The sequence below is a fragment of the Epinephelus moara genome, chromosome 24, assembly GCF_006386435.1.
Source record: "Epinephelus moara isolate mb chromosome 24, YSFRI_EMoa_1.0, whole genome shotgun sequence".
NCBI classification, from domain to species: domain Eukaryota; kingdom Metazoa; phylum Chordata; class Actinopteri; order Perciformes; family Serranidae; genus Epinephelus; species Epinephelus moara.
Window position 1 is genome coordinate 39,818,698 of NC_065529.1, and position 14,466 is coordinate 39,833,163.

The 14,466-nt window shown below is 41.6% G+C and overlaps 2 protein-coding genes across 2 annotated transcripts; one reads left to right on the forward strand and one right to left on the reverse strand.

Moving 5' to 3' along the window:
* Positions 1–982: 982 nt before the first annotated feature.
* On the reverse strand, positions 983–2,077 carry LOC126386303 (olfactory receptor class A-like protein 1). Its single transcript, XM_050038554.1, has one exon. The coding sequence runs from the start codon at positions 2,057–2,059 to the stop codon at positions 1,118–1,120; it is 942 nt and encodes a 313-aa protein (XP_049894511.1). The 5' UTR covers positions 2,060–2,077; the 3' UTR covers positions 983–1,117.
* Positions 2,078–9,456: 7,379 nt separating this feature from the next.
* Positions 9,457–10,919, forward strand: LOC126386183 (olfactory receptor class A-like protein 1). Its single transcript, XM_050038355.1, has 2 exons — positions 9,457–9,650; positions 9,737–10,919. Exons 1-2 carry the CDS (start codon positions 9,641–9,643, stop codon positions 10,705–10,707), a joined length of 981 nt encoding a protein of 326 aa, XP_049894312.1. The 5' UTR covers positions 9,457–9,640; the 3' UTR covers positions 10,708–10,919.
* The last annotated feature ends 3,547 nt before the right edge of the window (positions 10,920–14,466 follow it).

A 14,466-nucleotide genomic window follows, 5' to 3' on the forward strand; every position in this document is an offset into this window, starting at 1 on the left:
AAGAGAGATGTAGATGATTCACATTTTTAGCACAGCTAGTCACTCTCAAAAATTTCCTTTGAATTAGACAAATCTTATTGAGATAAGTGGGACATGTGGCAGCCCAAGCAGTATTACAATATGTAATATGAGGGTAAATTAAGCTACGGTAAAAAGTTATAACAGAGGAATGATCGGCCGGTGAACAAACTCTACTTAGGATACCAAATGACTTCATAGGCTTTTTACAGACAAGTTCAATATGGTATTTCCAAGATAGTTTTTTGTCTACTATGACCCCTAGAAATTTAATGTGGAGTTATTTCAACATTGTCTATGAAAATCTTTATTTTTATTACAAAATATCATGAAGTTTGATTTTTTTTAATTTTTTTTTTTTTACATATTTCTCATTTTCATACTTACTTATATATTCATATACATACATACTCATTTCTACTGTTTTTTCAATTCTCTATACTACACATTCAAGTCACCAAAACATATCCCAATTTTCTCTTGGGATTAATAAGTATTTTTGATTCCGATGCTGATTAACAGTCAAATTTAAGGGTTTTGACTCTAAACAATTTCTCAACAAGGCTTAAAACGATGCCCCATGTGAAATGTATGTGAAACTGTCCAGTGTGAACCTTCAAATTCCATGAAACAGTTGTAAAAACATGACCTTGGTGTCCTTAAACGTGGCTACAGCTCTGTTCAAATTGCTTTTGTACAACCCCAAACCCAAACATAATCAGTGCAAGATCATAACAGACTAAGAAAAGCAACTTATCATCACAAGTGAGAAACTGAAAGGAGGGAATGTCTGGCACATTAATTTACTGACTGACTAACTGACTAACACTTTCAACTCTAATAATGATGATGTGTTTTTTGCCCTCATACAAAATGAACACAAACACATGGCAGGTACAGACACCCCTTTATGACTGATGAAAACACACATATAAGACAGAACCCTGTAACACTACTCCACTTCTGTCTTGTACTACTTCCTAAACGCTCCCGTTTTGTAAAATGACAGTCATGTGTGCAGCAGTGGTGAAAATGATCAGGTCTGAGAGTACAACTCTGCAGTCTTGTTAGTCAACAGCCTGTCAAGACAGAGACGGAGTCATTTGTCACTCGACTCCTGATTGTCCACTGACGGCTGGTCTTGCTCGGCTGCGCACACGAGCTTCGCCTTGACCTTCTTGTTGGAGGAAATGATGAAGTAGGGGCTGAGAGAGGCGTAGCAGGACGAGAAGAACACCCTCATATCAGCCACCACTGGCGACACCTTCGCCACCGTCAGCATGTAGATCCAGATCACGTTATCAATCCCAAAGAAGACCACGTAGAGAACCACCAAGGTCACTACTGTTTTGGCCGCCCTGGTCTCTGCCCTGCCGCCCTGAGAGCGACGGATCCCTCTCACCTGGTGGCTGTGGCGGTGGAGGAGCAGCAGGATGTAACCGCTTGAGCCCAGCATCAGGGCGACAAAGGCAAAGTCCCTCCCAGAGACAGCCACGCCATTAATCACATAGGACAGGTTGTCTCTGAAGTCCACATGACAGAAGCCAAGGTTCAGGGTGAAGGCAGGGACGGTGCCGTTACGTGGCGCCATGGAGAAGAAAGGGGCTGCGATGCATATGGCCATGTTGAGGAACCACAGTCCTGCAAAGGTGGGGATGACCAGGGCGGGAAGTGCAAGCTTCAGTCTGGACAAACGGGGTCCAGCGGGGGCGATGGTCACCGCCTGGAACACACTGAGCATACAGGTGATGCAGACCGACAATGCCCGGCCGATGCGGTAGGTGTAGATCACCACCTTGCAGCCGGGGTCATTCAGCAGGTCCCTCAACCCGAACACAGTCATAGTCTGAGGGACGCAGCGGGTCAGGAGCAGCAACAGGTTGGCGAAGGCCAGGTGGCACAGGATCATGTCCACAGGAAGGAGCTTGGGCTCGGTGAAAATTATGTTGGCGTACGCCAGCAGCACCACAGTGTTCCCCAAGATGCCCATACCTGTTTGCAAGAGGAAGGAGACCCCTTTGATGGTCATACATAGATCCATGACACCAAGGCCTGCAGCCGTTAAGATTTGGAAAGCAGAGAATCAAACACTGCACACAAGAAACATCCTCCAAGTTACCACACTAATGCAACCAGCCTGAATATATTCATGTAATCTCTCGGATGTGTTTCAGTGAAAATCATGCTCACCTGGAGTTGCCGATAAAAAGTAAAGCCTGTTGTGCATTAAAGGTTTAATCGCCCGTGTAATTGCAACTTATAGTCTTTGATGTCCCTGGAGATCTTTGGCCAACATTCAGTGTGCAGCCCAGTTTGGCAAATTAAAACAACAAACTGAATCTGACTCAGGTGATCTCAGAGGGCAGAGCACTGCAAAGGGAATAAAGTAACACTGAAGGATACACACAGTTTTTTTTCTTTTTAAGTCTGAATTAAAAAAAATAAAATAATTAAGCACCCATATGGACTTTCAGATTGTTTTTGCTTGCTGTAATTATTCCTCCTGTTCATACCTAACATGACTCCAATGGAAGTGATGGACAGACAACATCCACAGTTTATTTGAAGACAAGAAAATTTGCACTTAACCTCCTGATTGCAAATATTAAAAAAACAATGTAATAACATGAAAAATTATGTAATAAAGTGACCCAACTAATACTGTAATAACTTTGTTACCAGTCATGTCATGCAATGCCCTGCCATGTCACATTGAGATCAGCGTTCTGTTTTTCCTTTTAAATGTGCTTGAGTGTTAAAGGTCCAGTGTGCAGGACTGAGGGGATATACTGGCATAAATATAATATAATATAATATAATATAATATAATATAATATAATAAATATAATATAATATAATATAATATAATATAATATAATATAATATAATATAATATAATATAATAGTATTATATAGTAAGTTGCAGATTGCAACCAACTGAAACTTCTCGTGTCTACCAAGTGTAAAGAAGAACTACAGTCTCTGACGCAAAAACACAAATGGCCTTATCTGGGTCCAGTGTTTAGTTTGTCCATTCTGGGCTACTGTAGAAACAACATAACAGATGGTGTGTCTCCAATCACATACTTCCGTTAGCACACTTCCATGTAGTATACTATGTGCACTATGTACTCATTGGCGTAGTGCGCAAATTTCGACAGGGTTGTGTTTTCTCAAACCAAACACGGCCGTTGTGCACTCACCAGAAATGACACTGCAAATTAGCTAGTTAGCAAACTAGCATTAGCATTCGCATTATCGTTTGTGGTACCAAATCATTACAGACTGCTAAATTAAACCAACTAGTCCATACCCATTGGTAGCTTTGTCACCTTCTACCTATGCCAATCCTCAATGCATATGTGCAGTTTCACATAGATTGACCACGTCAGTGANTTCATGCAGATCGGTCAAACTTCCTAGGAAGAGATCGATTTTAAGTGTTTTTCAAAAAATTCAAAATGGCGGAAAATCTATATAACCAGATGTTATGGGTTCTTGAGGTAAATTTGTTCCTCATGAGGAGAGGCATCTCTGTGCAAAGTTTCATGTCTCTACGACATACGGGACATGAGATATGCCCATTCAAGGTTTGTAATTTCAATCAGTTGCTATAGCGCCCCCTTTTGGCCAACTGATGTAATATTGCTTCATTCGCATCCTCCCATGACCCTCTACCACTGTGCCAAATTTCACATGGATTGACCAAGTCAGTGAGGAGAAAAACGTGAAACAGACACACAGACAGAGTTTTCGTCATTATATAGTAAGATAAACATCCTGCTGGCTTAATTATACCCGACAACAGTATAGTGGTGCTTAGTGCAAAAAATACATGTATTTGTAGAATGCAGCGACGTTCACAGTCGCACAGTCCTTGGCCGCTATTTCCAGTTTGAAAGGTGGTCCCTCCCCTTCTTCTACGTAGCCAAGATGGCGACCATTGAGGGCGAGAAGTGTCCATAGTTCCACACTCAACTTCTTGACCGTTTTGAGTGCATCATCCAGGTACTCATAGTGCACTGCATTTTTCCATACTTCTCAGTGTGAACGCACTTATGCACTCAGAATATTAAGTGTAAGTACAGAAGTATGCGATTTGAGACACAGCAAGACTCTGTGGAAAAGATTCAAACCATTCAACAGCAGTTCCAGATATATACCTACACGACGATTCAGTCTATTGATAAGAATGTCATGATCGGCAGTGTCAAACGCAGCATTAAGGTCAAGAAGCAGCAAGATAGAACATTTCCCAGCATCAGCACCCGTCAGTAAATCATTTTAGACGAGCAGTTTCAGTGCTATGATGCTTGCAAAACCCAGATTGGAATGTATCTAAGATGTTAGTATTGTTTAACACAAATAGGAGTTGAGTTAGCACCACCTTTTAAAGAACTTTGGATAAGAAAGGCAGCTTTGAAATGGGCCTGTAGTTCTGTGGAAGAGATTGATCGAGGTTAGGTATTTTTAATAGGGGTTGAATACTGGCTTGCTTAAATACTTAGGGATGCAACCAGAAGTTAGGGAACACTTAGCAATGTAAAGGAAACCAGGGCCGATAGCACCCATAATTTCTTTCAGGAGTGAGGTGGGTAAAATGTCAAGAGGACTTGAAGAGGAACGCATGTGAGACACAAAATCATTTAGCTCAGAAAGAGATATTTGCTGAAATGGCTGAGCAGTTCAGGACAGGAAGGGTAGTCAGAAATATTAGTAATAGAAGTGCAACGTTAAACTTAAAGGGGATAGATATAGGATTCATACTTCCAATAGTAGGTGTCGCACTCACACTCGCCCGCTCTCGCTCCACTCTTCAATTCTACAGGTTGCCACGTAACCAAATCAAAATATTGACATATTTTGGGCCTGTAAAAAACAATTATTTCTCTACTGTAATTATTTTTTTCAGGAAAATATAGACTTCAATAATACACCTTTCTAGACGTTCTGTGGATATATTATTTTTGAAAAAATATTCGTTTTGCAGAAACAGCTATACATATGATCTTTAATGTGAGTGACCTTATCAACAATTTTCACAGTATGGAGAAAATCACCTTTTCTTTAAGAGTGCGATTTGATCAATCTATAAAATATTGGAAAAAACTGACCGTATACACAAAGGGATGTAACCTGTTGACTGGTTAGTTGAAAAACCTTGTTCTGAACCATTGCGTGGCTCTTACCAGCCCCGTCCTGCCTCCTTTTTTCCCCCATTGACCTAAGAACACTTGTAAAAATTAAGTTGTAATAACTGGGGGCGCAGCTGAAAATCTGAGCAAAGTTTCTGGGTTGGAATCAAATGCACAAGCATGCTATGAAACTTCTCCAGGCTGCACATTAACAAAGCATTCCAGATTAGTTTCAGGCTTTAGTGATTGGAAATTGTTCATCATCACACAAAGTGATTGAGCTGCCCCAGGTCATATGAACAACATATGTGATTTCTAAACTTCAGCGGTATTTCCGTGTACTTAATTCCCACATGTCAGTTTCCAGCCTCTATAGACAGAAAGTCTGCACGTCAGTCAAATATTATAATGCCATTTCCCTGTGGAGTTAAAAAATAGAGTTAAACAACCCCCGCTGAGACAACAGTGAGCGGTTATTGTTTATGCAAAAGCAGCCTGATGATGCCTTGAATGAGCCATCAAGAGGCTTTTACATGCACAGCTGGTGCTTCAGTTTGCGCTCCTTTCCTCCTTCATGTCCTGGGAGCGTGTTAAAAGACACAGAGGAGCAAGACAATTAGCCATATAACAATGCATGTCTGTACTAATTGGGGGCACAGGGACAAGCAGCCATTATTCATTTATGTTCTTAACTCTCATCACTAACATATGCTACAACACAAGTTTGCAGTGCGTGTCAAGGTATTCCAGCACGTTCTCTATAAACACTAAAAGCGCTCTAACCTTTCAGTCAATTCTATATCTCTTTTCTTTAGATTCAGGCTGGCTCAGTGTGCTGAAACTGTGTTGTCTGAGAGGCGTGTTCTCTCCTGGGAGTGAGCTTTGGAATAAAGCATCATAAGATGTGTTATTTCCCTGTGTGTTTTTTACATGTTTACATGTTCAGAGAGCTAATTAAAATGGCAAGTTCAAGCATGTCCTTCTCAGGGGATTGCATCATGTACAGTACGCCGCATTGCAAGTTTTAAAATCCAGGGTTCTTTTTTTTTCTCACCGCTGACATGAGATTTGATTTGATTGTTTGTGGCTGATGTAAACAAGTTTTCCCATCGCACTAACTCAACCTTAATTTTACATATGCTAACTCCATCACAATAATATCCTTAGAGGCAAAGTTAACATCTATACAGTTTAATGAAGGTCATGAAAACCTATGTGCATAATGTCTTATTTTGTCTGTACATGCAATAATATATGTCAGACATCATATTGTACTTCTGATTAAGGGATGCCTTTATGATTAGGATAATATCAGTTAATGGTTTTGCATGTATAATAAAAGGCTTTGCATGATTTGAGCGGTACCCAAATGAATTCACACTGCTTAAGATACAGATACTCAACACAAGCCTGTCTCAGTGTTCCAAAATGCATTCTTATGTATTATTATGCTGTATTGTCTTAAATCAAATCACTTCTCAAGTATTTAAGTTAGCTGCTTGCAGGTTAGTTGAGAGATTGGCAGACTTTTTAACCTTTTGCACCTTTAAGTACGCTGTTGAGAGCAACAGCTTTTGGTTGGTGAAGAGGGAATATTCAGTGCACCCCTCACTGTGCCACTTAATCTGTCCCACAGCAAAACTGTGGTTTAAGAAGCTTTTGGCTTAGCAGTCTGCCGTCTGATACTGACGGGCCTCAGACTCTTTATTTGCATCTAAAGGGAGGGGAGCAAAATGGACCTCCCACGACCTTAGATTTTATTTCTCTACATCGTATCCTTCTAATACACAAGTGAAATCTCCAGAGACCATTCATCAGTTTAGGTACCTGTCTGCAGTTCTCTGTCTCTGCGCGATTCATGTCTCACCTGGCTGTAAGACAAATTTCCTTTCAAGGGCAACAAAGTTAAATTTGAAGTGTTGTTGAAGTACAGTGGTGGAGTGAGAAGTCAGAGCCTCTAGTAAAAGCAGCAATATTACACTGTTATTATTATTTAAGTAAAAGTATACTTGAAATAAAACGGCTCAATGGAGAAAAATGGTGTTGCTACACTTTTACTGTGCATTTTATATCATTGAACTATTGTTATTATGTGTTAGTATCAATTTACTTTTACAGTTGGTTAAAAATTGAAGCAAAATTTAACTGCTTTGTATAATATTCATGGATGGATTACTGAACAGGCCAACCGGACACAGGACCAGGGGTTCAAAGTGTCAGGGGGCCCCCAGTTCAGTTCAGTACGCCTTTTTTCTGTTTCCACTGTGAAAAGTTGTGGATGGTACCAATTTTTCTGTTTCCACTGTGAAAAGTTGTGGATGGTACCAATGGAACTGTTCCGTACTGTCCCCATCTTTGGTCCCCCCTCTGTTGGGATACCTAGCACACAGATCTGGTACTAAAAGGTGGAGCTGTGAACACTGCAGTCTGATTGGTCAGTAGAGGATGGTCACTCTGCTCAGGGCTGAGGTGTGGCTGGTTTTGAGGCTCATGTAACCACTGTTCATACTGTGGAGAGTTTTATTAGTAAACTGTAACTATAAAATGAAAGGATGTTTTGCTGCCTCTCACAGCAGCTGGAGTCTGAGAAAAAAATAACTTATTCACTGGGCCGTGGAATGTTAATTTGTAATGATACTCAATGCATGAGTTGACGACTTGAATCAATCAACACACCTTAAATATTCAATATGACAACTTTGACCATCACTTTAGTTTTTATATGACATACACTTTTAGTAATGAGTGGATCTTCAAGTGTTTATAAGCCTCACGGAGCGTCGTTCCTGTGGGCTCCAGCAACACTAAACCCCTGAGCTTGCCTGAGAAGGACTAAATGCACAAACCCGCTATTTTTAAATATCCCATGGAGAGAGACTCTCACTGCAGCCTGTTCTATTTTGTTCTGTGGACGATAAACGAGGTGCAGACTGATAAAGAAATACAGTGAGTGCTGGATGGAGCAGTGAGTGACAACAACCCTGCCCACATTTAAGGGTATGTTTGTGGTGGAAAGACTAGGGTCTAGGTACCATGTCTGAAGGGTTACTGTTGGTTACAAAGGTACCATACCAAAGATGTTGGTGGAAACGGGGCTTTAAATTAACATGCACTGACCAATAAGAGCAACAAAAACAACCACAAACAGACACAAAACGACAACAGAGAGACACAAAACAACAGCACAAAAGATTCATGAGAACTACAAAGAGATGCAAAACCACCACAAAGTCTGTGTTTCGCTCCTTCAGTATGTAGGAGAGGTGGTGGGGCCCTTTGCATATCTGTGCCCAGGGGCTCAGTGTCTCATAATCCACTTGTGATAATAATGGGTACAAAACATCATGTTTTAATTATCATATGTTTTGCAGGTAAAGTCTTAATTTGTATGTAACTAGTACTCGGGGAATAAAAGGCACAATATTTCTGCTTGAAATGTTGTAGAGAAGAAGAATAAAGTTCCTCAAATTTGCACAGTGAGTAAATGTACTCACCATAGTTTCATTCCACAGCAACTTAAAGTGTTCATAAACCCACTCAACACAGTCAATGCCACTTTTATAGTGTCCAAAATCTAAATTCATTGAGGTTATTGTACATGTAAATAATCTCATTAATGCTCATATTGTCGTGATTTCTCTTTTAATTTCAGTGGAGGACACATCCCATCGTGTACTTGTGAGAAATGGAGTTAATATTCATCACCAATTACCTGCTGTGGGACATGTTGCGGTTAAATCATGCAGCCCACTCACACTTATTTGCCCTTACAACACCCTCACAGTTTAGATTTAATTCCATTTTTAGAACTTTTATTGCTCGGGATGAATTACGCAGTCGTAAATTGGATGCTATGTCACGCTCTACAAATGAAATTGTGTGCGATCCATCATGCAGGCTGAGTGGAACGTCCTCTGGCTTCTACTTTGTTTCAACTTTCTCCACTGGAGGACACTGTGGTGTTGGTATTAGACCGGCCAACTAACACAGGAGAGGTCTCTTTAATAGGTCGTGGCTTTTTAAAATTGATTGCAGAGATTAAGAACACAAAAGCAATATGAGGGGTCTTGCAAAAAAAAAAAGAAAAATCTAAATATAGGATCAGGTAATTAGGAAAAAAGTATCAAATAGTCTCCGCTCAGTGAAACAGTGACACTGAGAAACTGTTTTAATCTTGTTTTTGAGTATAAACAGGAGGCTAATAGATATTATCTGCTCATTAACACCATTCTCTCTGTCCACTGGTGTGATCTCTGTAAACAAATCCAAACAGCTTTCTCTGTGTTATCCCGTCTGTCTGAAACCCGGTGAGGGGACAGAATCAGTCATCTGAATTGATCTCAAGTAATTGGAGGCTGAGGGAAGAGAAGTCAATGGACCATGAAAAACAGAGCCAACTCTTACCTGTTTGCAAGTATAAGAGCACAAACAAGCCGGCTACTTCAGCAGAGAGGGATCAGAGACGAGGTCCACTCAGACCTCATTGAATGTTCTCAGGTACGAGTGAGTGTTTTTCTCTGATATCATTTTGAATGCATCTTGTTTATTTCATTGGTAACGTTGCTTCTTTTCTATTCCTGCAGGAATGCCATCCGAGGTGTTTGTCCGTGGGATGCTCTACCTGTCCCTCACCGTTGTGGGAGTCCCAGGTAACGCCACCATCATCCTGGCATTCCTCCTCCTGCTGTACCAGGAGAACCGCCTCCTCCCAGCTGATGCCATCGTCCTGCACCTGGCCTGCGTCAACCTGCTGGTGGTGGGTGTTCGCTGTCTGCTGGAAACCCTGGCATCCTTCTACCTGGCCGACATCTTTGGAGACGTGGGCTGTAAGGCTGTGATCTTTGTCTACAGAACATCGCGTTCCCTCTCGATCTGGCTCACCTTCGTGCTGAGCGCCTATCAGTGCCTGAGCATCGCCTCTCCTGGATCACGCTGGGCCTCCATCCGTGCCTCTGTAGCCCAGCATTTAGGCTTTGTGTTCCTCTTCCTGTGGCTCCTCAACACCTGCATGAGCTCTGCGGCCATACTCTTCTCCTTCAGCACCAAAACCAACTCCAGCCAAACAAACTATGGCATCAATGTACAATTCTGCTACCTTCCCTTCCCTTCAAAGTTGTCCAAACAGGCAAACGGGGCAGCCCAGGTGGGCAGAGATGTGGTGCCCATGGCCCTCATGACCCTCGCCAGTTTGATCATCCTGGTCTTTCTTTACAAGCACAGCCAGCAGGTGAAGGGACTCCGCAGCAGCAGCGGCGGCGCTGGTGGGGGAAGCGGTGGCGCAGAGCAACGGGCTGCTAAAGCCGTGGTAGCACTCGTGACCTTATATGTGGTTCTTTATGGGGTAGATAACGGGCTTTGGGTGTACACGCTCACTGTGAGGAAGACCATGACTTCCTCGCTGATCTCTGACCTGCGTATATTCTTTTCCTCGCTCTACGCAGCGCTGAGCCCAGTGGTCATCATTGCATCTAACAGGAAGGTGAACAGCAGGCTGAGGTGTGTAGTGCAGGAGAAGGCTGTGCAGGAGAAGGTCACGTGTGTTTCTACTGTGTGAGGCCTGCTGGACATCTGATCACTGACTAAAGGGGAGAGACTGCAGGTGAATAGAGTACAAATTATAATGCACAGATATCACCATAAAAGTTAATTACTTAAATTAAGACAATTATTTTTTGACTTTTTTTTTTAATCACTCCCTTAATTATAATACTGTCAACAGCTGTATGAAATCCATTTTCGCCCTGTTTTTAGGAATAAAACATCATATAAATCTGACTATGAATGATACATCAACAAACATAACAAACAAAGTCATCTGTAAAAATCTGCAGACTATAATTAAGAATAAGATTGGAAAGTTTGCTGTATGTGAGCGCTACTGAAGAGGAGATTTTCTGCTCTGAGTATGAGAAAAACTCATTTTGAGAAAATATGTAGAGCACAAAAAAAGATGCTACAGGTAAAAAATGATAAAAGAATTTTTATTAGCAGATATCACCATGAAACTTCCCCAGTTGTACATGCATTAAAGGGCGTCTACAGATATTACCAATTTAATTTAAGACCTTTTGAGACCTTTTTAATAACACCTTATATTTGTGTGTGTGTGTGTGTGTGTGTGTGTGTGACACACATATAAGAACTCTTCCTAATTAAACTGATGTCAGCTCAAAATGAATGGTAAGGCAAAATAACCACAATAAGGTGAGTTTAAGTTTAATATCTCTCATTGCAATTCTTCAGTCTGTCCAATGTTATTGGGTTTGTCATAGGCTGGATAAATTCTCAAGCTAATGTGACTGAAAATATTTAAGACCCAACAAATCTCAATTTAAAACATTTTTAGACTTTTTAAGGACCTGCAGACACCCTGCCATTAATGAAGTTTATATTTTTTTCCCCATGGTCTAAGAAAGTCCAAAAATATTTGCAAACATGAACACCTCTCTCCCAAAACCAAAAACTAGAGTGCTAAACTCTCGAGCTGCTCCACAGACAGTGAATGGGTGCTAAACTCTCGAGCTGCTCCACAGACAGTGAATGGTGAAAGATGTTAAGGATCAGTGGTTCCAATTGGTGGGTCTTGCGGGTCCATTCTGAATGTAACCCAAGTGACTCTGAAACATATCAAGTTTGTAGTACGGTGAATTTCAAACACATGGCTTGAATTTAAAGTGCTGTTTCCTGCTGTAGAGTGAGTGACTAACAGACTAACTACTTACTAGAGACTAGCTCAATGGCATGGCCTAACGGAAGTATGATGCTGAATATATTAAACTGTGTGGACCTTGAACTAATGACTAAGGAGAAATCTGGACACTATGGCTGGACCTGTTGGGAACCACTGCTATAGATGACACTGAGAGCACCCAGGGGAATGTTCTGAGTAAACGGGTAACATGGGTGACAGAGTATGATCAAACTTTCCTAATCCATGGAAATAATATATGGGAATTCTTAATTAAGGTGGTGTTCCCCTTAAAGACAAATACTTTTTCTGAAATTTTATGTTTAAAGATGCGAACGAGGCATAATCAAATTAAATATGTGCTTTTTCCTAATTTTCCAGAACAGAAATCTGAACTAAAATAAACACTTACATGTGTTTTTTGGATGTTTTCTTTCTTCCAGTCTGAAAAAAGTAGCCCAAAATCTTAAAATAGACCACTGCATTGAAACACTATGGTTGCCTATCGCCTCCTGTTGGAGGTGTTGCGGGCACGCCCCACTGGTAGGAGGCCGCAAGGTAGACCTAGGACACATATCTCATCTGGTCTTGGAAAGCTTTGGGATCCCCCAGGAGGAGCTGGAAAGCGCTGTTGGGGACATGGACGTCTGGGGTGCTTTGCTCGGCCTGCTGCCCCTGCGACCCGGCCCCGGATAAGTGGAAAATGGATGGATGGTTGCCTGTGTTTGTGGGTCATGAATGGGTCATATTGTCTTTGTGCTTTATGTTTTGTAATAAGCATTGCAGGAGAGACTCATCTTTCCTCTTTGGTTGTGAATTAATAACAATGCTGCTTTTTTAATATCTTGTATGTGAGACTTTTCAGATACGTTGTGAAATAACTGATGAATGAGAAGGTGTACCTGTGGGCAGGAACAAACTATTGTCTCACTGTCTATAATTAAGGAAAACCTGCCATGACAACACTGTTGCTCAGTACAGGCCTGTATGAATCTCTGCTGATCTGGCTCTACGTGGCTTTGTTTGTTTATTCGTTATGTTCTCTCCATCTTAATTGGGTGGAAGAATTATAGCTGGGTGACTCAAGGCTCAATGTGGCTGTCAAATGACTTCCAGCTGCCCATTTAGCTATAATTAAGGCTTTGAATAGAACCTGCTAATTCTAATGAGGCAGGTTAATTGTCCAACAGAGAATCGGTTAAAAACCTGATGGGGAAAGTATATTCTTTCGAGGAAGAAAAAAGAAGATGAAAAACATGTTCATTACTCAATACTGAATCACTCAATGCAATGCTGACAATGTATATCTGCGGTCTTTGGGTGCAGTTATAACAAGAGGGGACACGAAGCTACGACTTGGCACAAGCCCTGAGGAGTTTTCTGTAGATGTGGTAATGTGGGAATTTAGGAGTCATTATGTAATTGCCATGTCTTGGAGAAGCAAGGGCAGAGAGACGGGGTGAGGACATAACAACCCCCCGTGAGTGACAGTCCAAAAGACATAAAGTGGGGCTGCCAGCACTCTGTGATCCTGCAATAACTCTAAAGTGCAATCAGTGCGGCGCTATTCAACTGCTGCTGTCGCAATGCAGGTGAGGAGGAGGAGGAGGAGGAGGAGAAGGAAGAGGAGAAGTCCTCTTTCTGTGCTTGTGCAGAACTGTTGCATTCAACACCAAGTTGACATGAAAAGACATTAAAAGCCATGCAATGAGGCTGATCTTTTGTCACAGTGTAACAGTCACCTTTATTGTCAGAGTTGCAACCATTAAAACCGTCTTTATTCTCCGGGACAGCTCCCTCCAGACGACAAATTCCATGTGTTTTACTCTTCAAACCACTGAAATCTGATTGGCACTTTACACAGACTCCGGTGGAATGAAGGATAGAATACATAGATGGTTTCATTAGAGCAATGAGCGTGCAGGCATCTCCGCCGAGGAATCGCTGGGAGTGTCACAGCTGACACAACACTTTCAGTGATGTCACTCTTTCTTTTTCCTGCTGGGAAAGAAGCGGCAGATTAGTTAAAAGAAACGAACACGTGAAAAACAGGTTGCGTGTATGTTCATGTCTTTCTTTATGCGTACGTGTGTGAGTGTGTGTGTGTGTGTGTGAAGGGTGTGTGAAGGGTGTGCCAGGCCGGCCTCTCCCTGCACATGACTGGACCTGTTTCCAGTGTTTTCCATCCTTCTGGAGTCTTTTGAGCTTCAATAAATGCAGGGTGCTGTTAAACATGTACAGACCAAACTCACACAAATGGAACCCTCTATTACTGCCTCACTCTCAAATCACCCTCAGCTCTAACGTTTCCCTTCCAACACTTAATTCTGCAGCTAAAACAGAACATGCAACAGCAGATAAATACATTGTCATCATCTGTCCAACCTCTTAACTGCAACTCACCTGCTTGACGAGGCATGATGTGTGAAATGCACATGTAAAAACAACACAACAAAGCAACTTTAACCAAAAAAATATACTCGCAAATTCCTGTTTTAAGTCTAGTTAGTACGCAACACAAACCTGTGCAACAGCCACGCACACACACAAAAAGCTGTCAGGTTGTCCAGAATGCTCGGCTAAATGAAGTCGAAGTGTTGCAGTAAATCCCGCCAGCCGATCCAC